General features: G+C 41.9%; 1 protein-coding gene across 1 annotated transcript in view; it reads right to left on the minus strand.

Annotated features, from left to right (window-relative positions):
* The window catches only part of DGKB (diacylglycerol kinase beta), an 876,561-nt gene that overhangs the window by 787,846 nt on the left and 66,024 nt on the right, over nt 1–22,691 (minus strand). The window contains exons 5-6 of the mRNA XM_030201293.1: nt 4,994–5,134; nt 196–245 (exon numbers count right to left, since the gene is read on the minus strand). Coding sequence (XP_030057153.1) covers nt 196–245; nt 4,994–5,134 — 191 coding nt within the window. The remainder of the gene's footprint in view (nt 1–195; nt 246–4,993; nt 5,135–22,691) is intronic.

Consider the following 22,691-nt stretch of genomic DNA (forward strand, 5'->3'; position numbering starts at 1 on the left):
TAGAAATCCAAACTTTAGCGGCATTCCACTGGTGGCCAGATTCAGCAGAAGTCTGCTGAATCTTGCTGACAATACAGTTTGCATGGCTCACTGTCTTTAGCTCTGTGAACTGCTAAAATAAATATCTAGCTTGTGACTTGCAAATTAGATAGGTTACATGTAATTCTGACATGCCAAAACTGTAAAGAAAATTACCGAGCTGTCCAGGTATCCATTTCCATCCGTATCATATAGGCGAAACATAACTATAAAAGAAATATAAAATATAAATTACATCTAGATAGATTATTTCAAAAGGGAAACTTTTGTTATCTGTTGGTTTTATTGAATTCTGTATGGAATACTATCTTCATTAACCCCACTGCAGCTTCTTGTGACTCTGGGCAAGTCACTTAAGCCTCCACTGCCCCTGGTACATAATAAGTGTATATAATATGCAAACTGCTTTGACAGTAATCATAGAAAGGCTGGTTATCAAATCACATCTGAAAAGGTTAGGGTACAGGTGTGTTTCCAAGTTTGTAGTTCACATTTTGTGTACATGTACTGTATGTGTTTGCTGCTGTACATCAGTAAGTGGACAGGTAGTCAGAAGGCTTGAAAGACCAGATTTTGCTGCATGTGTATGTAAAATAGGGAGATTGCACACGTACTGCATGCCCAGGTGTAGTAGGTTTATGTGAATGAAGTAGGTTTCACATTTCTTCCCTTTCCCCTCAATGTCTTCTCTCACCCTCCTGCCCTTAGTTTCTCTTACCCCATACTTCTCTTTTATTTCAGCTTAATCTCTTCCTCTCCCTTCTTTCTGCAGTCACTATCAGCTTCAGCTCCTGTCCACCCCACCTCCAACTAATCATCTCTTCTGGCTGCAGGCACTGAGAAACCTCGCCACCCATTTCCACCACCACATCTGCCCAGAATTAGAAATCCTTGCTGGTATCTTCTCAATGGTCAATACCACCAATTTCACTCAGCCTTCTCTCTTACCAGCAGAAACTGGGACAGTTCTCTTCTCTGCTACTGCTGCCACTTACACCCAGCCTTTTCTTCTAGTGATGGTAATAAAGGACCTCTCCAGCTCTCTTCTCTGCCTCCACTGCCAATTCTATCTAGCTATCTCTGCCAGCATGGATTGAGAACCTCCACTGGCTCTAGCTCCTTTTTTCAATGCCATACATAAATATGGACAGATAACACAGAGATCCTTGACAACAGGCACTATTTGGAGTAAGCATTAGGAAAAAGAATGCATGTAAATCAACTTTATGCACATAAATTCTCAAATCAATGCATGTAAAACTGATGTATGCACTTTAAAATATTTTACTTGCCTGCTAGAATGCCCAAAGACATCTTGGGCATTCAAAATACATTTATACAGGTCACTATGGGGGTGTGGCTCAAGACTCACCCTACTGTGTTGCAGAGGAAGACTTGGCCATATTTTCAACTTTTGGGGAACACTGATAAATTTCAACCTTGACAAGGTAATAACTTGTTTCATTGATGGGAAAGGCAGGACCTTATAAGTTTTGGTCAATTTCTAAAGAATGAGAAAATTATGCCTTTTGGGACTATGCAGGAGCGATAGCAATTGGCGGCCAATAACCTATTTCCATCCTTCAGGTCAAACATTTCATTGAAGTAGAAAGATCTGTAGAAAGGGGTGGGGGTACTAAAGCAGCTTTTGAAAAGAGAGAACAGAAAATTAGTAAGGGCTTTATATCTGTAGTGTATAATCTTCTTAACAATACAGGACAATGGAAGGCTAGTTACATGAAGGCTTGGGAGAGAGATTTGGGTACGGAGATACCTTATTTGGAATTGAAGGATATCTTGTTACATATCCATAAATTACTTTATGCACCTCAAATTACTGATAATATCCTTAAGGTGCTAATGACATTATTCTCCCTTTAGGATGCAGACCATTTTGGGGAGAGGGGATTGTTTGTGCTACAGAGGGTGCGGAGAGCAGGATACATACGAACACATTTGGTGTGATTATCCCAAGGTTCAGGAGCTTTCGGGGGGGAGGTATTCACCTATATACAACAGTTGCATGATATTTCTGTACCACACACTATGGAAATTGCCTTGTTGAATGGGAAAGTGGAAGGGATAACAGGGGCCATGGCTAAATTAATGCTTTTAACTCTTACTGCAACTTCAATACCTATTGCACACCATTGACATTCACTGGAGTACCCAACATTGTGTATGCTTAAAGAGAGAACATAAGAACAATGGTCTATCTGGCCCAGTATCCTGTTTCCAACAGTGGCCAATTCAGGTTACAAGTACCTGGCAGAAACCCAATTAGTAGCAACATTATGTGCTACCAATCCCAGGGCAAGCAGTGGCTTCCTCATCTCTGTCTCAATAGCCGACTAAGGACTTTTACTCCAGGAACTTGCCCAAACCTTTTCTAAAGCCATATACACTAACCGCTGTTACTACAGCCTCCGGCAAAGAGTTTCAGAGATTAACTAGTCGTTGAGGGAAAAATATTTCCTCCTATTTGTTTTAAAAGTATTTCCATGTAACTTAATTGAGTGTCCCCTAGTCTTTGTTCTTCTTGAAAAGATTCAATTCTACTCGTTCTACACCACTCAGAATTTTGTAGACCTCAACCATATCTCCCCTCAGCCATCTCTTTCCCAAGCTGAAGAGCCCTAACCTCTTTAGCCTTTCCTCATATGAGGCGTTCCATCCCCTTTATCATTTTGGTTGCTCTTCTTTGAAACTTTTCTAATTCCACTATATCCATTTTGAAATACAGCAACCAGACCTGAACATAAAACTCAAGGTGAGATCACACCACGGAGCGATACAGAGGCATTATAGTATTCTCGATCTTGTTTACCATCCCTTTCCTAATAATTCCTAGCATCCTGTTTGCTTTTTTGGCTGCTGCCGCACACTGGGCAGATTTCAGCGTAATGTCTACGACGACAAATAGATCTTTTCTTGGGTGCAGACCCCCAAGGTGGATCCTAGCAAAAGTTAACTATGATTCGGATTATTCTTCCCAATGTGCATCACTGTATTTGTCCACAATAAATTTCATCTACCATTTGGATGCCCAGTCTTCCAATTTCCTAAGGTCTTCCTGCAATTTTTCAGTCTGCATGTGTTTTAACAACCTTGAATAGTTTTGTGTCATCTGCAAATGTAATCACCTCACTTGTTGATCCTTTTTCCAGATCATTTATAAATATGTCAAATAACACCGGTCCCAGTACAGATCTCTGTGGCACTCCACTATTTGCCCTCCTCCACTGAAAGAAATGGCCATTTAACCCTACTCTCTGTTTTCTTTCCAATAACCAGTTCCTAATCTACAACAGAACACTGCCTCCTATCCTATGACTCTTTAATTTTCTCAGAAGTCTCTCATGAGGAACTTTGTCAAAAGCTTTCTGAAATTCAAGGTATACTACATCAACCGGCTCACCTTTATCCACATGTTGAGTACTCTTTGTGAATGGTTTAGATTGACTGCGTTGCAAACTGATAAATGGTCACAAAATCAAGAAATGTGGGCGAGGTTTCTTCAGTTGGAAAGACAGCACACAGGATCAGGGATGGGGAGGGAATTGGGGATTTTTAAGGGGTGGGTAGGGTTCATTAGCGGGTGTTAACTTTCATTGTGAAAGGCAGTTTTATTATCTCTGTCAATAAGCAGAAATTAGAGTTAATAGCTGCTGTATGTTATACCTGTTAAACCTTAATAAAGAGACAGTAAAATAAATAAATAAAATATTTTACCTGCCTTAACCAAATTTTACATGGATCAAATTCTGAAATAAACCAAAAAGACACGTGAATATTGGCCAAAAAACCTGGGGAACAATATTCAGCCCGCAGTGATAAGCAGCTTGTAAGCCACACATACCTGTGAGCTGAATTAACCCCAGAATTCCAATACCAGGACTCATGCTGCCTCTGGAACTGAATATCCTAGTTAGAGCAGCAACCAGGAAGTTAACTGGACACTGGCCAATCTTCAGACAGTGTTCTTGCTGTCTTAACTTTATCCACTTATTTAGCCAGATATCAAACCAAATATCACCACTAACTGGCTAAATTGTAGCTTCACCCAAACTCCTAGATGATAAGGGAATGACTGATTAGAGTCAATATTCAGCGGCACTACCTGGTTAACTGCTGCTGAGTATCAGCAGCCGGCCAGTAAGCTAAGAAGGCATTAACTGGGCAAGAGCCTCTCCTGCTCAGTTAAACCCCTTTGAATATTGACCCCTAAAATGATCCAAAAACAACCAAAAGCTTTTTTCCCCGAAAAACATTTCTAGGCACTATCACTGGATTAGAACAAGCCTAACTTAAAAAAAAATCTACTTCATTCCATCCCAAAATAAAGTTTACTAAGAAACTTTTTTAATATAAAAAATGAAAAAATATTAAAGCATCCACAAAATAATTTTTGGGTGCAATATTACAGTACACAAAAAAGTCAAGAATACCATATTCCAAGGAATATTCTCGCCACTATCACTTTAATTTTACCCATGATAATGCAATGACCATCTTCTATCATAGAAAAAATTAAAAAACGTACTATGGGCAGGGTTCAGAAAGTAAAACTTGGATATAAGCAGCTATATTCCCAATACCTCTGACACAGATTACATACAGCAGGTTATCACTTTAAAAGGTACCAAACACTGATGCAGTGACTCAAGTCTTCCAGTAGAGAGCACATTCCTTCTATTTTTAAAAACAGATAAGCGTGCTTTCACAAAAGCAGCCAAACATTTGTTTTACAGTTTTTATTCTACAGCTGGATAACTTTTTCTCCAATTGTACAACATTTAAATGTTCTTTGAGTGGGTAGGTAAGTAATCAAAAGTAGAATATATGGTTTGAGCTAGTATTTTATATTATTAAATTCACCAAAGTAACCACAGCAAATTTCTTTCCTAGATATAGCCAAAATAATTAAAAAAAAAAAAATTACAGCAGTACATACATTCAAGTTTGTCTTCAGGCCTTCCTCTTTCAAGCAGTGACAAGTAGCAAACAATATCTTTCAAAAGAATAACTTCTGGAGGGTTTGCAGTAGCCAAAAAAGGAGATTGTGGTAAGGTAGTTCCTTTATTCATTTTAATGCCTGAAAAAAAAAAAAGATGTTAATGTAGTATTTGCTGTACAGTATCCTTCTGGAAGATCTAGTGAAATATGCAAGCACATCAGAAAATGACATATTAAGATCTTTCCTGAAATCTGGTATGCTCTATTTTTATAATGAAACTTACAGTTTCTAAACAAAAACACTCTTGCGATAGTACAGCATTAAAGAAATGAAAATAAGGCAAGAAAAAAAAAGAAACTAACACCAACCAATAGATAAAATACTTTAATAAAAGGGAAATACAATCTAACATCATAATATAACAGGAATAAATGAAAATCAAAAAGGGAAAAGTGCACTGCATGGGTAGAGGAGCTCCCTCCCTAATTTACACACAAGTTTATTAACAAGTGAGGCCTCAAGTCTATTAACCAGTCTCGCCCACTGTCTTATTTGAAAGATCTTTACTAAGAGGACCGATAGCTTGTCCAATTGCTTATCTGATACCTCTCTGTCCTTTATAAACTTTAGAAGTTTAGAAAATGAATAATAAAAAATATTGAAAAATAATGAGAAGTACTGAATATTGTTGCCATGTTGGTATCACTATATGTTTTTGATGTTATTTTTGTGGAGTAGCCTTCCCCCCTCCCCACCTGTATATTTTGGATATTTTGCCTCAGTGGCGTAGCCAGACCTAACATTTTGGGTGGGCCCAGAGCTAATGTGGGTGGGCACTGTGTATATAGGTGTGAGTAGTGTTTCTTGCTACAAAATAATGCATTAGAATGCACTTGATGATGGATTTCTAAGTAGTATGCCCAGCATCAACATATGGAAAAACCAATATTTTAAAATATAGTTTACACTGTCGCACATCTTAAACTTGACCAGGCGTAAGTCTACTATAATGGCAAACATATCAACACACAACAGGATCCTACAGTATAATTTCAGAAATGATATCCTTCAAACTTTGCTTCTCTACCCCTTCATCCAACGCTGTAGCTCGGCATCAGCCCTTCTCATCTCTACCCTACCCCCACCCCCCCCCCCACACCCCAGCATCAGCCAGACTCATATTTGGAAAAGCGAAATATGAAAGCGCCAGTCCCCTTAGAAACAAATTACATTGGTTCCCACTAACAGACTGAATTACATTCAAAATCTGCACCCTGGCTCATAAAATCATCCATGGAGAGGCCCCGACGTATATTTCAGACCTTATAGACATACCAGCAAGAAACACAAAAAGTTCCTCACATACTTTTTTAAACCTCCATTACCCTAACTGTAAGGGACTTACATACAAATCATTATATGCATCCAGCTTCTCCTACATCTGCACGCAACGTTGGAATACATTGCCGATTGCCTTAAAACAACGCACAGTCTGACAGCCTTCCGTGGTCTGTCTCTTTCCTGTTCCTGTGTGCCGGGACCGGGTTATCACGTTAACGCCATCACCCGGGTCCTGACAGGAGCAGAAGAGACATAGATCTCAGCACCGGGCCCCCCTTGGAGGCTGGGCCTGGGGAATTTTGTCACCCCCCCCCCCCCCCCAGCAGCCCTGGGCAGGGCATGGGAGTGTCCAACATATCATACACAATTTTGTAAACTATGCGCTAAAGTGCACTGTCATGGTATAAGTGGATGCACCTAAATACAGGTCCATAATGCCAGCATGCTAATATTCTATCACAGATTCCTGGTACCCAGACAGCCTAATGTAATTTGTGCTCCCACCTACGTGGAAAGATCAGTTGAAAACTGAAATGATTTACCATACATGCTTCAGTCTATTTAAACGTAATAATACTAAGCCACTCTCCTTGCCATCTCCCCTCCTATGCCGGAGAGAGACAGAGAGTTAACCCCAGGGCTGTCCATCTGACCTGATCCCTCCCCTACATCGACAACCTGCTTTTTCACTGCTGGTATCACAAAGGCTCTGGTTCTGGTTACATTCTTTGCAGCACAGGAAAAAGAAAACATGTGAAGGCAGCCCTTGCACTGCTGATTGAAAGTAAATCACTGCCCACATGGAATTGAAATAAAACATTTCAAGTTGCAATTAGCTGTTGAGTTCATTGCCCTGATCAGCCAGAGAGCAGAGTTAACAGTGTCATGCAAATGTGCTCTCTCACCTCTGTGCCGGGCTCCGACATGTCTGTGACCCAGGAACCCAGCTCTGCTGCAGAGACTGTAGCTGCCTCCGCTCCTCCAGCACAGGTGACATCAAGAATTTGTGGCCATTCTTTCTCTCCCTCCAGCCCCGTGCTGCCTGGTATCATCCCCTCCCCCTAGTCTTCCAATCTCTCGAGTCGCCCCGCAGCTTCATTGAGAAAGCAGTACAAACACTGCTTTAGACCTGTCCCTGCCTGGAAGCCCTTCTCTCTCCTACAACTTCCCGCCTACACGGGAACAGGAAGGGAAGTTGAAGGAGAAAGAAAGGCTTCTCGGGGCAGGTCTAAAGCAGCGTGTGTACTGCTTTCTCCTGACGCGACCGGTGCCGCATGCTGGAGAAGAGCTGCTCTTTCGGCTGCGGGGCTAAAGGCTGGCTTGCACTGATTGGAGGAGAAGGAAAACTGGGTGGGCCTAAGCTGAGATTGGGTGGGCCTGGGCCCACCCAGGCCCACCCGTAGCTACGCCCCTGTTTTGCCTGAGGGGTTTTGTTGTTTTATTACTAAAATAAATTAAAATTATTTCAGTATATGTTGGTTTGAATAACAAATTTTCTTGGGGAATTTTTTGCTATGACTACTTAGGGAGCGGGGGATGATTTTGTTCTCAGTATTTCTGGAGATCAACTTACCAAGTACTTGGAAACTCCTCCTCTTTTTTCTGAAAGTTCTGGTAGCAATGTGCAGGGTTCCTGGGCAACCTTGGAACGTTTACAGAACAGTTCATACAGAGCTTCATGCAGCCACTTTAATTGAATATTTAAGGGCGAAAAAGATTCCAAGGGGTTTACAGGTCCTTAAAGAACCTTGTTTATACCAAGAAGACAAGGAGTTTGTTCAGAATTAGTATAGGATTTTAAATAAGCGCTCCATGGATTTGATGATCCTGACTGTAGAACAAGCTCAGAAAATGTCTTTACAGTTGAAACTGGAGATTGACCAACTTTTCACTAGTTTCTACATCCTTACTACCTACTGAAGTTCCAACTAAAATTGAAGAGTTAAATGTTAAGCTTCATGAATTTAGTGAGTGAAAAAAATATCAAACTAAGTTCAATAGAGACAAGATTATCAACAGGATAAGGTTTACACGTGGATTCATCCAAAGTCCTCTCGTATTAGATCCAAGAAGGTCACTTTTGATCAAAGTTCAAGTAGCTCCAGTGAGGATGATGCATGGCATAACTCTCACAATGTTGACTCTGCTACTCCTGCCCCTGCACAGGATTTTTTAGGTTCTTCTTTGTGTCTCAGAGGCAGATACAGAGGTCAAGGTTTTCCTGTTCCTGGCCAACGTCAACCTCCAAATCATGGGGCACCCAGGAATTATCGGCCAACTACTCACTCACAGAACAGACATGACAGGCTGTGACTAATACTTCCTCTACAACGTTGACAGCGGCCCATGTGGCCCTGTTAGATAAAGGATTCTATTTTGTAACCACACTTAGATTAGATCTATTCACTGAACAGGATTCCATTCAGGATTTCTTGCAGACTTTGAAATCACAAGTTTCTTTTCTGATCATCCTTCTGAGTCATCTACAGATATGTCTCATGTAAGACCCCGTTCTAAATGGTTGCCTCCTGGACTTATAGATGCTGCTATTGAAGTGTTCCAGAAGCTGGTAACAAGGGATTTGGATGCAGAAGCCTTTCCTCAGTTCTACCATCATAATTGACAAAGCAGGAACAAGAAGATCTCTGTGAAATTAAAAGTCACCCCCCCCCCCCTTATTATAAAACCAGCAGATAAGGGAGTTCTGTGGCGATCATGGATCAATCTATGAATATTCAAGAAATTGAATCACAACTTTCCTGCACAGACTTTTATCAACTTGTGGATGTGGATCCAATGCAAGAAGTTAAATTGTTGGTGGATGCCCTCATTAGAGAAGGTGTGGAGAAACATTATCTTATCAAGTGGGAAAGCCTTTTCCTAGAGATTTCTCATCCAGTGATGCCAGTTATTTATGTGTTAACTAAAATATACAAGAATTTGCATCATCCACCTGGAAGACCTATTATCTCGTCCAAGGGCTCTCTTTTGAAGCTACTTTCTATTTATCTGGATACTTTTTTGAGACCTCTGTGGGTTTAGCGCCATCTTATCTTAAGGACTCCACAGACTTCATTCTTAAGGGGTCCTTTTACTATGGTGCACCGAAAAGTGGCCTGCACTGGTGTATTGGACATGCACAGGTTCATTTTTTTTCATGCGACTAAATGAAATTTGGCGCATATCCATTTTGGGGCCTGAGACCTTATCACCACCAATTGACTTAGCGGTAAGGTCTCATGCATTAACCGGGCGGTATTCGTCAGCATACGCACAATACCGATTACTGCCCAGTTAGCACCGCATACCGGAAAGTTTCCAGCATGCATAGTGGGCACACATAAAAAATAAAATTACAGCACGGCCACATGGTAGCCGGGCGGTAGTTCTGAATTGGCGCACATTGGGCACGCGTAGGCGCCTACGCGGCTTAGTAAAAGGGCCCCTAACTTGGATGCCTGTTGTACTGGGGATTGAGATTGCTTCCTGGTTACTGCAGACATTAAAGCTCTTTATACCAACCTTCCTCAGGAAGCCTCTCTGCAGGTAGTCCAGGAAATTTTGGAAACCCATAGCTAGATTCATCATCCCATGACTGACTTTCTTATCCAACTTTTGTGGTTAGTCCTTTCATGTTTCAAAATACATATTATTTTGCAAATCAAGGGTAGTGCGATGGATGCAATGTGGCTAATTTCTATGTAAGTAATTTTGAAAAAAGTTTCTAACATTTCTCATATCTTTTTTGGAAACGTTTCATAGACGATGTGTTCATGCATTGGGAAGTGGCATTTAATGTGGGCTTTTATATGCCCTAAATTTACAGGGAAGGCTGTTACCAATTTCATCTGACTCCAATCATTAAATGCTTTGAGTTCATTGAAAACTGATTAACTATGGACCATAAATGTTACCCAGTACAGTAGAAGTTCATAGAGCAACTTATTATGATCTTCCAACTCTGTCAGGCGTCTTCCTGGGGATGTGAATTGTCCAGGGAAACCTAGAAGGGCTGTCATTTTATTCTAGTTAACCTTTCCTCCTGTCTATATCTGATCACATGTACTGTAACAAATTCCCCATAAGTAAGAAATAAAGAGAATTAGAGACAGGTTCAATTAAAGGATTTATTACTCACCAAAGCCAGGTTACATGTGAAGCGTTGAGTTATAAGAATATAATATTCTTATGGGGAGATCTTCAACAGGGTGACACGCACCTCTTGTCTCTGACCCTCCCCCTATAGGGAGGCTGTCAGCCATATTTATAATCTTGATTTACATTGATCCCTATTACCCCCCCTAAAAAAGTTTGTTTTACCCAGGTGGCCCAAAACTAACCACAGATTTTGATATTTTTACCCTTGGAAAAAATTCCCCATCTTTTTCCGGCAGATGTCTTTGACCACAAATGTTCTCTCTCACTTCTGCATTTTTTCATGCACCTGTTACAGGGTCCCTCCCTGCTACCTGTGGTCAGAATCTATTTTCATCATCTTCAAACTATCAAACTAAATGTCACAGTTAGAAAATGCTCTTTTAAAATTAATTCTTCCTTGGCCTGTATTTCCCAGCAGGCTGGCCCAAGCTCTTCCAGTAGGTCCCAAGTCGGGTAGTAGGCCTCAGGCTTGTACTATATTTATACAGTTTCAAGATACATATTATTTTGCAAATCAAGGGTAGTGCGATGGATGCAATGGTTGCTCCAGATGTGGCTAATTTCTATGTAAGTAATTTTGAAAAAAGTTTCTAACGTTTCTCATATTCTTTTTTTGAAACGTTTCATACACGATGTGTTCATGCATTGGGCAGGTGACATGAGTACTCTTGACTGCCTTTTCACCTTTTTCACTTTCTTTCCTAGATCTTCAAATTTCTAGAAAAGGCTCTTGTTTTGATTATACTATTTTTCGCAAACCAACAGACAGAAACACTCTGCTTCATTTTCAAAGTGGCCATTCCCAAAAGTTAAAGGAGAGTATTCCAGTAGGCTAATTGCTACAGCTTAAATGCATTTATCAACTACAATGGAGTTTAAGCGTCCGTGATGTTTGAAAGATTTCTACAGTGCGGTTATCCTGTTTTGGTGATGAAGAGAACATCTTCTTTTGCCAGCTACCACAGAACCTAACAACAGAATAACCTGTGTTCTCTCTTATTCTCCAGTAGCAAATTTAATTAGATCTATGATTTTGAAATACTGGCATATAGTGGGGACACATCCTAGTTTACAACTTCCTCTTTTTGCTTTCCAATGAAGAAATATTTGAAGGATTTACTAGTCCCCTTTTAGTGGCTCTCTGTACCTTCCATAATCTGTGTGTGTGTCACATTTCTTTTTCAGGATCATCTTTGACTCTGCTACTCCTACAAAAATTAATTTAAAGACATCTACAACCGATATGTTGAACCAAGTGGTGTATACCATTTGGTGTCCATGTGATCTTATATAGTCAATAAAATATTAATACGGTTGTTTACTAAAGCTTAGCTCGAGTTATCTGCCATAGGAGCCATAAGAACAAAATGGGCCCTGCTGCAGATAACTCAAGCTAAGCTTTAGTAAACAGGGGGATAAGACCAGTTAAAGCTAGACTTTCAGAGCATAAAAGCTGTTTGAATGTCAAAACACTGGTGCTCCTTTGGTTGAACACTGTTTGACTTTGGGCCACACTTTTGATCAATTTAAATTTATAGTTCTTGAACATATTTTTCAGTCCCCTTGTAATGGTGACTTGGATACCTGCTTACAATACAGAGAACTACGGTGTTTTTATTTATTTTATTTCTTAGCTGTGGTTCCCAAAGGTTTGGATCCAAATTATTTATTTGTGTGGAAAGATGTCTTTTTTTTTCCCTTTTCTTTTTTAGTCTTCCTTTCTTCTCTGAGTATTGGTCATTTATTTCTAATTTTGAATTTTTGCTTTCCATACACATTTTTTCTTTTGAAAAACATGTATTCATTTAGTGATGTGTGTACTTTGTGGCATGCATTTATATTATTATATTAGAAACCCAAATAGTTGCAACATTCTATGCTATGAATACCAGGATAAGCATTCCTTGTGGTAATAAGAATGTTAGACTAATGGATCATTATGCTCTTTTATATCCATCTTTTAGATCTGTTTGCTTCAAAAGGATGTTGGAAAAGTCATTTTCTTATAAAGCGGTTCAGGTATGGAATGATCTTCCCACTTCTTTTTATACAATATTTCATAAGCACTTAAAAACTTCACAGTTTCAAAATGTTTAAGTCTTGATCTGAGCTGAATATTAAAAATATTTTACTTTGATAATTTTTATGTCACTTTGGGCTCAACTTCTTTAGAAAATGGCGGTATAGGGGGGAAGTGACATCAGCCGGTAGCATGGCAGCCTGAACTCATAGCTCCCTCTCCCAACGCAGCAATATTGAATAAAATTGTGATCTGAAAGGCGATAAACCCTGTGAAACTGAGCGAATTTACCTCCTGACTAACTGGTGCCATGAGTAAGGCGGAGAAAACATGGCGAGTAAGGCCGCCAAACACCACGGAGTCCCCGGAGCGCGGGTCTCTGTCGGACTCGGATTCAGCGCTATGGAGCGGGGACCTGATGCGGGGATAGGCAGTGCAACCCTGTCGGATCATGCTCCAATATGGGTGACCCTACCAAATATTAGGGCCAAGAAGAAATATAAAAGGTGGACACTGAATGTTGGTCTCCTGCAGGAGGGGGAAGTGGTGGAAGGATACAAACAAATGCTAAAAGAGTATCTTGAATTCAATTTGGACTCAGGGCCCTCGCTTAGCACGGTATGGGATGCCATGAAGGCGGTGACTCAGGGTTATTTTTTGCAATTGGCTAGTAAAAAATCAAAGGCCCGTAGGGCGCAGATTGCGAGCTGTATGGAGAGCATCCGCCTGCTAGAGGAACAGCATAAGGCAACTGGGTCATAGTAGGACCCACACGGGTCTTGAGAGAGCTTAGTAATCAGAGATTGAGGCTTGACTCCATATATTCAGAGCAACTTAGTATGCTACAAGCAAAGAGTAGGGTGAGCTCTTATGCACATGCCAACAAGATAGGGCGTCTTCTTGCTATAAAGCTGCGCATGCAAAAAGTTGAGAGGACCATCTTAAAGATACGGGATGCCGGAGGGGGTGCCTTAAGTACATCTGAGCAAATACGAAACAGATTTAGGGAATTTTATAAAGCTTTGTACGCCCAAGAGCTTAGTCCTTCTATGGACCTAACAGACCAATATTTACAGGACAGTGAGCTCACCTCTCTGAGCCATCAACAGCAGGCATTGTTAGATGAGTCAGTCACCCCTAAGGAAATCCAGGAGGCAATTAGCAGTCTGCCATAGCATAAATCGCCCAGGCTAGACGGATTGCCCAATGAGTTTTATAGGAAGTTTGCTCCTGAGATAGCTCCGCTCCTAGCAGATTTGTTTAATCAGGTGGGGGGGGGGGGGAGGGTCATTACCTCAGTCAATGATGGAGGCATGGATAGCGGTACTACCCAAGCCAGGCAAAAACCATTCTGACTGTGGATCTTATAGACCTATATCGGTGTTAAATGCAGATGTCAAAATACTGACTAAGGTACTGGCAAACCGACTGGCCCCTATTCTTCCAGTACTTATCCACCCAGATCAAGTGGGTTTTGTACCGTATCGAAAAGTGATGGATAATATTAAAAGGGTGGTGGATATAATATATTTGACAAAAAACAATCAGAGGCCGCTATGTCTTTTAAGCCTTGACGCGGAAAAAGCCTTTGACTGGGTTCATTGGCCCTTCATGTATAGGGTTATGGAAAATATGGGGTTTGGAATGCAGTTTCATAGTTGGATTCGGGCTTTTTATGAGTTCCCTAGGGCCTGTGTCCAGGTCAATGGCGGAAATTCAGAATTATTCACTCTGCACAGAGGTACTAGACAAGGCTGCCCTCTGTCACCATTGCTATTTGCTATGGTGATGGAGCCCTTTGCGGCCCGTGTGCAGTCTGATCCTAATATCTCAGGAGCCAAAATAGCAGATAGAACCCACAAAATGGCTCTTTCTGCAGACGATGTACTGCTGTTTGTTACTCGACCTTTGTCCACTTTCCCACATCTCAAACAAATGATAAAGGAATACTCTGCAGTATCTGGATTCAGGGTCAATATGGCAAAATCTGAGGCTCTGAACGTGACACTCCCAGAGGACGTGGTGGAGTCCTTAAAGATCTCATCTCCCTTTCGTTGGGCTCACAAACAACTTAGATACATGGGGGTGAACTTGACTAGGGAACTTTCGGAGCTCTTTAATGCAAACTATAAGGGGCTGGGTAAAATTATTATGGAGGATCTAGAGCGTTGAGGAGACCTGGGAACCTTGTGGTTTGGCAGAATAGCCATTCTTAAAATGAACATATTGCCCCGATTGTTGTACCTTCTTCAGGTGTTGCCTGTGTTAATGCCCAGCCGATTTTTAGCTACTCTGCAAGACAAACTGGTGCGATTCGTCTGGGCAGGAAAACGTCCAAAGCTAGTGAGATTGCTACTATATAAGGAGAGGAAGAGAGGAGGACTGGGGGTACCCAATCTCACATGGTACTATAGGGCAGCGCAAGGGAAAGCAGCACTTAAATGGTATCAAGAGTACCCGGATTGCCAATGGGTGCATATAGAACAACACTCATTGGGTGACAAGCCATTGAGTGCCCTAATGTGGCTACCAAAGTCTTTTAGAAATCTGGCTGAAAGAGCCTGTCCCTCCATAGCTGTAACACTTCATTACTGGGATAGCCTGTTCCCTAAGAGACAATGTACATTGACCCGGTACACTCCAATAGCTTTCAATCCTTTATTCTTGCCAGGTACTATAAAGGGGATTTTCACCAAATGGTATGAGTTAGGGGTGAGAACTTGGGGCCAAATATTTGAAGCTGAATCCCTGTTGCCTTTTAGTGCACTGCGGGACAGATACCCAGGGATGGAGGGAGGTGAATTCGCCTATTATCAATTGGCATCCTTACTCAAAAGCAAGGCAGTGAGAGAGGTGATGCAGCGTAAGAAATTAGACCTAGAGGAAATATGCGAGAGGTTTGCCTCCTCTCGGGGATTGATAGGTTCCTTGTACCACAGTATAAGCAAACAGTCGCCCTGTTATGGGGCGCATAGGAGAAGCTGGGAACGGGAGCTGGGTGTGAGTTTGGGAGAGCCTGAGTGGGAGAGAATAGAATAAAAAACAGTGGTGGGGGTGTCGACTCATGTTCCCCTGCAGGAGAATGCTGTGAAAGTATTATACCGATGGTACCTTACACCTGCCCGATTGCGGCGGATCTTTCCAGCTACTTTGGGCATGTGTTGGAGAAGGTGTTGGCAAAAAGGTACAATGGGGCACATATGGTGGAGCTGTGCCAAAATCCATGCTTATTGGAAGGCGGTACACTTTAGGTTGCAGACTTGGCTGGGTTGTGTAGTGCCTTGGGTCCCTGAAGTGTTTCTGTTCTCTGCTCGGATCGCAGGCCTATTGTCATGTCAACAAGCCCTGGTTAAGCATGTGGTTGGCACAGCAAGGGTGGTTGTAGCCTCACAATAGCAGAGGGAGGGGGTTCCCCTTTTAGCTAAGTGGCTCAACAAGTTGAGGTATGTGCGTGAAATGGAGAGATTGGTGGCTGAGCGAACACAACAACTGGGAAAATGGCAATCTGTTTGGAAGCACATTCCTTTAGATGCTCTGTCAGTTTAGTATGTATGTAAAGAGAGTGAAAAGAGTGGTAGTGTTCAGTAGTGTCCTCCTGGAGGGTGGAGGAAAGGGGGGTAGGAGGGGGAATGGGAGGGGGGGATAATACTTGCTTTATTAAAAATTCGAATAGAAAATTTGAAGTTCCGTGATGTTGGTATTGGAAAGTTGAAACTACTGAGGGTTATATAATGTCAGATGTACTAGTAGAATATTGTACTAGTATTATAAAAATAAGTTCTGGTGGAATGTATTCTGTTCTCTTTGTGCTGTTTCAAAGGATAACAAAGACTTCTTGCAAATAAAAAAAAGAAAAAGAAAATGGCGGTATAGATTAGATTACATAAAGAAATATGGTATCAACTGGAGGGTCACCACCAGGGATGAAAAATTATATATCTGCATAAATTATAATCAACATGCTTTTATCTCACAATATAGAACTGAAAGGCTGTAAGTAAACCTTGAACACCTGTAATAGGATAGAACCCTTAGGTGTTCAAGCCATAGGTAAAGACCAATCCAATACCAAATCTTTCCATCTCACCTGCTGCTCAATATTTTCCAAAAAAGACAAGAAACGATTACCTGACCACCATAGCCAACATCTCTCAAACTATGAAGTAAACCATAACTCAAGAGCATCAGCGGATGAAAATATATTTAAAGAAACAACTAACAGTTTATCCTGCCCTTAATTTACAAAGGAATTTGTCTAACAAAGGGGCCACTTTCACCTGCTTTCAGTTTCACCCACACCTGAACCTGACTGACATAAATGCAAGACCACTAAAGCCTCTAGAAACAGCTGCAACTGCACCAACACTAACCCTTCCAGATTTTTTTTAAACAAAAAGTTTAGTACAGCATTTTAACAATGAGGTTGTTTGAAAATCAGTTGAATGATAGAGCCTTTCAAAATATCTAGCATACAGTATTCTCAATGAAGAAGGACAGATAGTGGGGCTTCGGCCTCCCTTGTGACACATCCCGCCCCCTCTGACCAACTTCCTGCGTCTGTGAGGATGGGATGCGTTATAAGGGAGGCCAAAGCCCTGAAGAAAGCTGTTTTAGTTGGTACTGTGCCACTACCGGCAGCAATCTAATCAAGTTAGACGGGCTGCAGGAAGGGAGTGAGAGGGATAGATATTGCAACAAGGAGGGGGGGGGGGGAGAAATAAATGAGAGAGAGGGATAAATGCTGCCAGGGGGAGAGGAGAACAGAGAAAGATGCTGGACCAAAAGTAATGGAGGAGGAAAGAGGTGCTGGACCCAGGGAGAGTGAGAAGCAGTAGGTGCTGCTCCATTGGACCGGGGAGGTGGGGGCAGACAGGAGGAGGTGCTGGACCCAGGTGGGAGAGGGAGATACTGGGCCAGGAACAGGGTGGAGAAAGAGAGAAACTGGGCTGGAAGAGGGGAAGATAATGGAGGGGGAGGATGGAAGAAAGGAGAAGTGAGAGACTGACAGTGGATTGGAGGAAAGGAAGGGAAGGAAGGGAGAGAGAGAGGGACTGAGATTTATAGGACTGGAGGAGAGGAAGAGGGGAACGATACTGGAGGGGGGAGGTAGAGGGGAAAGAGAGAAGAGAGAGAGAGAGAGACGAAGACTGAGACTGAATGGACTGGAGGCGAAGAAGAGAGGGGGAAAGACACTGGACCATAGGAGGGGGGGCAGGAAGGAATACAGCAGGATAGATACTGGCCCTACAGGTGGGAGGAATGGGACAGAGAGTCAGAAGAGATGCTGGGCATGGAGGGAGCTTAGAGACAGGGACACAGATGGACAATGCTGGACAGAGAGGGAATAGGGACATAAAGGGGCAATGTTGGACACAGGGAGGATAGGGACTTAGAGGGGCAATGCAGATCACAAGGAACGGGATATGGACATAGGGTGGAAATGCAGGACAGGTCAACCTAGGGACACAGAGCAGAAATGATGAATATAGAGGAGGATATGGACGCTGAGCAGGCAGATGCTGAACAGGAAGGAAGAGAGGGACAGGAACACAGAGGGAAAAATGGATGGATGGAGGACATGGAGAGAGAAGAAATGTCAAATGACCTGGAGACCCAGAAAAGACAGGGAGGAAAAATACAGAGAATAGCAGAAAAGAGACACTGGAACCAAAGCGAATAGAAAAATAAAATACTTGGACAACAAAGGTAGAAAAAAGTATTTTATTCTGAACTTATTAATTGGAATATGTCAGCTTTTAGAAATGCATACCTCTGGTATTTTGCATTTGAATTTCTATTTCGCTATTAGTGCTGAGTGCAGAGTCTGACTTCCTGAGATTTCCAGTTCAGTTTTTTGCCTTCATATCTCTATTATTGATGTATGGTCCCCTTGCTTCACATTTGTTGAGAGTCAGTATGTGTTTTGTGCATGACCAACGTGTGATATTCTGCCAGTCTGTGTAAAGATCTTGTTGCGGTCCTCTTTATGTTTTCATTAGATGGTGTAATATTTACAGTGCTGCCTGTTCATGCATAAGGTTGTTGCTTTTTGAGTCCTGGAAGTTAGTGCTGTTATGCAAAAACACACACTGAACCTTACCATACTATAGGTTTGTGTACAGTGTTTTGCAGTGGAGGAATTATGTGTTGTCATAACATCAGAGAGTGTTGGCATCTCTGCCCTCTGGTCCAGTATATTCCTTCCCTCCACTACCCTCATGTCCAGCAGTTTCCTCCCCCATCCCACCTCGCCTCCAAACTACACTGTGTGACCATGGAGCTCTCAGACAATTTTGAGCAACTTGAGATTCATGAAGAACCTGCTGACCTTGTAGCTCCCAATCTCAAGAGGCAGCAAAATCAACAAGCTCTCTGAAGGTGGGAGGGAAGAGGAAGATATGTGTGAGAAAGGCAGACTGGCTATGGGGAAGTAGGATGTGTGTGTGAGCAGGCCTCTATAGAGGTGTAGGCATTATCAACTGACACTTTTTTTAAAATCCACTTTAATTCAATTGCCTAAGAGACCTACAGTGGTGGAAATAAGTATTTGATCCCTTGCTGATTTTGTAAGTTTGCCCACTGACAAAGACATGAGCAGCCCATAATTGAAGGGTAGGTTATTGGTAACAGTGAGAGATAGCACATCACAAATTAAATCCGGAAAATCACATTGTGGAAAGTATATGAATTTATTTGCATTCTGCAGAGGGAAATAAGTATTTGATCCCCCACCAACCAGTAAGAGATCTGGCCCCTACAGACCAGGTAGATGCTCCAAATCAACTCGTTACCTGCATGACAGACAGCTGTCGGCAATGGTCACCTGTATGAAAGACACCTGTCCACAGACTCAGTGAATCAGTCAGACTCTAACTTCTACAAAATGGCCAAGAGCAAGGAGCTGTCTAAGGATGTCAGGGACAAGATCATACACCTGCACAAGGCTGGAATGGGCTACAAAACCATCAGTAAGACGCTGGGCGAGAAGGAGACAACTGTTGGTGCCATAGTAAGAAAATGGAAGAAGTACAAAATGACTGTCAATCGACAAAGATCTGGGGCTCCACGCAAAATCTCACCTCGTGGGGTATCCTTGATCATGAGGAAGGTTAGAAATCAGCCTACAACTACAAGGGGGGAACTTGTCAATGATCTCAAGGCAGCTGGGACCACTGTCACCACGAAAACCATTGGTAACACATTACGACATAACGGATTGCAATCCTGCAGTGCCCGCAAGGTCCCCCTGCTCCGGAAGGCACATGTGACGGCCCGTCTGAAGTTTGCCAGTGAACACCTGGATGATGCCGAGAGTGATTGGGAGAAGGTGCTGTGGTCAGATGAGACAAAAATTGAGCTCTTTGGCATGAACTCAACTCGCCGTGTTTGGAGGAAGAGAAATGCTGCCTATGACCCAAAGAACACCGTCCCCACTGTCAAGCATGGAGGTGGAAATGTTATGTTTTGGGGGTGTTTCTCTGCTAAGGGCACAGGACTACTTCACCGCATCAATGGGAGAATGGATGGGGCCATGTACCGTACAATTCTGAGTGACAACCTCCTTCCCTCCGCCAGGGCCTTAAAAATGGGTCGTGGCTGGGTCTTCCAGCACGACAATGACCCAAAACATACAGCCAAGGCAACAAAGGAGTGGCTCAGGAAGAAGCACATTAGGGTCATGGAGTGGCCTAGCCAGTCACCAGACCTTAATCCCATTGAAAACTTATGGAGGGAGCTGAAGCTGCGAGTTGCCAAGCGACAGCCCAGAACTCTTAATGATTTAGAGATGATCTGCAAAGAGGAGTGGACCAAAATTCCTCCTGACATGTGTGCAAACCTCATCATCAACTACAGAAGACATCTGACCGCTGTGCTTGCCAACAAGGGTTTTGCCACCAAGTATTAGGTCTTGTTTGCCAGAGGGATTAAATACTTATTTCCCTCTGCAGAATGCAAATAAATTCATATACTTTCCACAATGTGATTTTCCGGATTTAATTTGTGATGTGCTATCTCTCACTGTTACCAATAACCTACCCTTCAATTATGGGCTGCTCATGTCTTTGTCAGTGGGCAAACTTACAAAATCAGCAAGGGATCAAATACTTATTTCCACCACTGTATATATATCTAATGAAGCATGAATATTTAATTTTCTTTGCCACTTTATTCCCTGGCATTTGATATTTATCTTAATATCTACATTTAATAAAACATAGTATCTGCCACTATTTTGCTGACCTTTGTATATGTTTTCAGACAATTAAGGAATCAGGCCTGGCCCCGCCCATTTTAGTCTCCCCAAACAGCTGAGTCACTGACCGCCTATGACCTGGATGATCCCCAAACCTTTACGGATAATATTCTACAGACATCAAGCAAATGTGGAACTCTTTGGACAACAAAGGTCCCAGTATCTCTGGCATTAATCAAATACAGCATTCAAAATAAGAATATTATACCAATAATCAAACATGGTGTTAGCAGTGTGATGGCGTGGTTATGCTTTCATCCCTCACCATCTGAAATAACAGTAAAATTGCTGCTGTTTTAAGAAGCTAACTATCGTAAAATCATCCCCCACTCCATAGTGCACTGTACTGAAGACAATACTACTACAGGGTCCTGTATGCTGCTATAATAGACTTAACTTTAACATCTAAGGCTGTCATAGAGGCTGGTAAGCCATATTTTTATTCACATTTTTAGGGGGACGGAGGGGGTCAGTGACCACTAGGTGGTATTGTAGGGTCACCCCTGATTCCCTCCAGTGGTCATCTGGTCATTTAGGGCACCTTTTTGTGCCTAATTCGTTCTGAAAACAGGTCTAGACCAAAATGTCTTAGTTTAAGTACTGGACGTTTTTGTTTTGTTCCATTATGGCTGTAAAACATCCAAGTGAGCTTTACAGCCATAATGAAAAGCATCAGGGGCATTTCAACGGCAGGATTAGGGCATGCCTAAGTGTTAGGCACGCCCTAATCCTGCCTTTGAAATGCCTGACATGTAGACGTTTATCTATACAAGTTGTCTGCAGTGCGGCCAAATCACTTGCACAGATAAACGTCTGCAAAATAGGTTTTGAAAATACCAATTTGGACGTTTTGAGAAGAAAGGTGTCCAAATATTTGGGCTCATATTTGGAAAAACTAAATATGATAGTGCTAAACCGCTAAGAGAGAAACTTCACTGGCTCCCACTTAGGGAACGCATCGTGTTCAAGATCTGCACGATTGTTCACAAAATCATTCACGCAGACGCCCCAATCTACATGCTAAACCTTGTGGACCTACCTCCCAGAAATGCCACAAGATCATCCCACAAATTTCTTGACCTGCACTACCTCAGCTGCAAAGGACTGAAATATAAGCAGATGCATGCCACTACTTTCACGTACATGAGCACACAACTATGGAATGCATTACCTACAGACTTAAAAGCAATTAACGAAACAACTATCTTTTGAAAATCTCTGAAGACATTCTTCTTCAACAAGGCCTACAATGAGAACCTATAGCCTCATTGAGCCACCTCACCAACCCACTCAATTATGAATGCCAGCTTTCTAATCACTCCCTTTCTTCTTCTTTCGTCCCTAATTATAATCACTTCACATTACTAACTGTACCTGATACCCTGTAATGACAATAACAAAACTATGTAAGCCACTTTGAGCCTGCAAATAGGTGGGAAAAAATGTGGGATACAAATGCAATAAATAAATAGTGCTTTAAGACACTTTTTGGACATTTTTCTCTTTCAAAATTGTGCCCCTTGATGTATTTTGTTTGTCTATGACCTGCAAAGGGACTACAATTAATCTACTGAGGTGGTCATGGTTAGTTATGTTTTTGAAAATCCCTAATTAGTCCTCTTAAAAAAAACTCAGTTCTATGTATTCCTCTTAATTGGGATAACAACCTGTAAACCAAAGAATGTACCTGGGGTGGGTAGGAGTTGGGGTGAGAACAAAAAAAAACCCCAAAGACATTAAAACTAAGCATTCTTCTAATTTAAGAACACATAGAATATAACATTAGAACCAAAATATATATTTTCTCCAAGTTTCAAAACTCAAAATTTCCCAGCAAGTCAATACTCATAAATGCAGATTCCTCCCCAGCTAAGTCCTAGTCTCTCAATCCATATCAGACAGAGCATCCTTTGAATGTAAAA

Source organism: Microcaecilia unicolor, chromosome 1, assembly GCF_901765095.1.
Source record: "Microcaecilia unicolor chromosome 1, aMicUni1.1, whole genome shotgun sequence".
NCBI classification, from domain to species: Eukaryota; Metazoa; Chordata; class Amphibia; order Gymnophiona; family Siphonopidae; genus Microcaecilia; species Microcaecilia unicolor.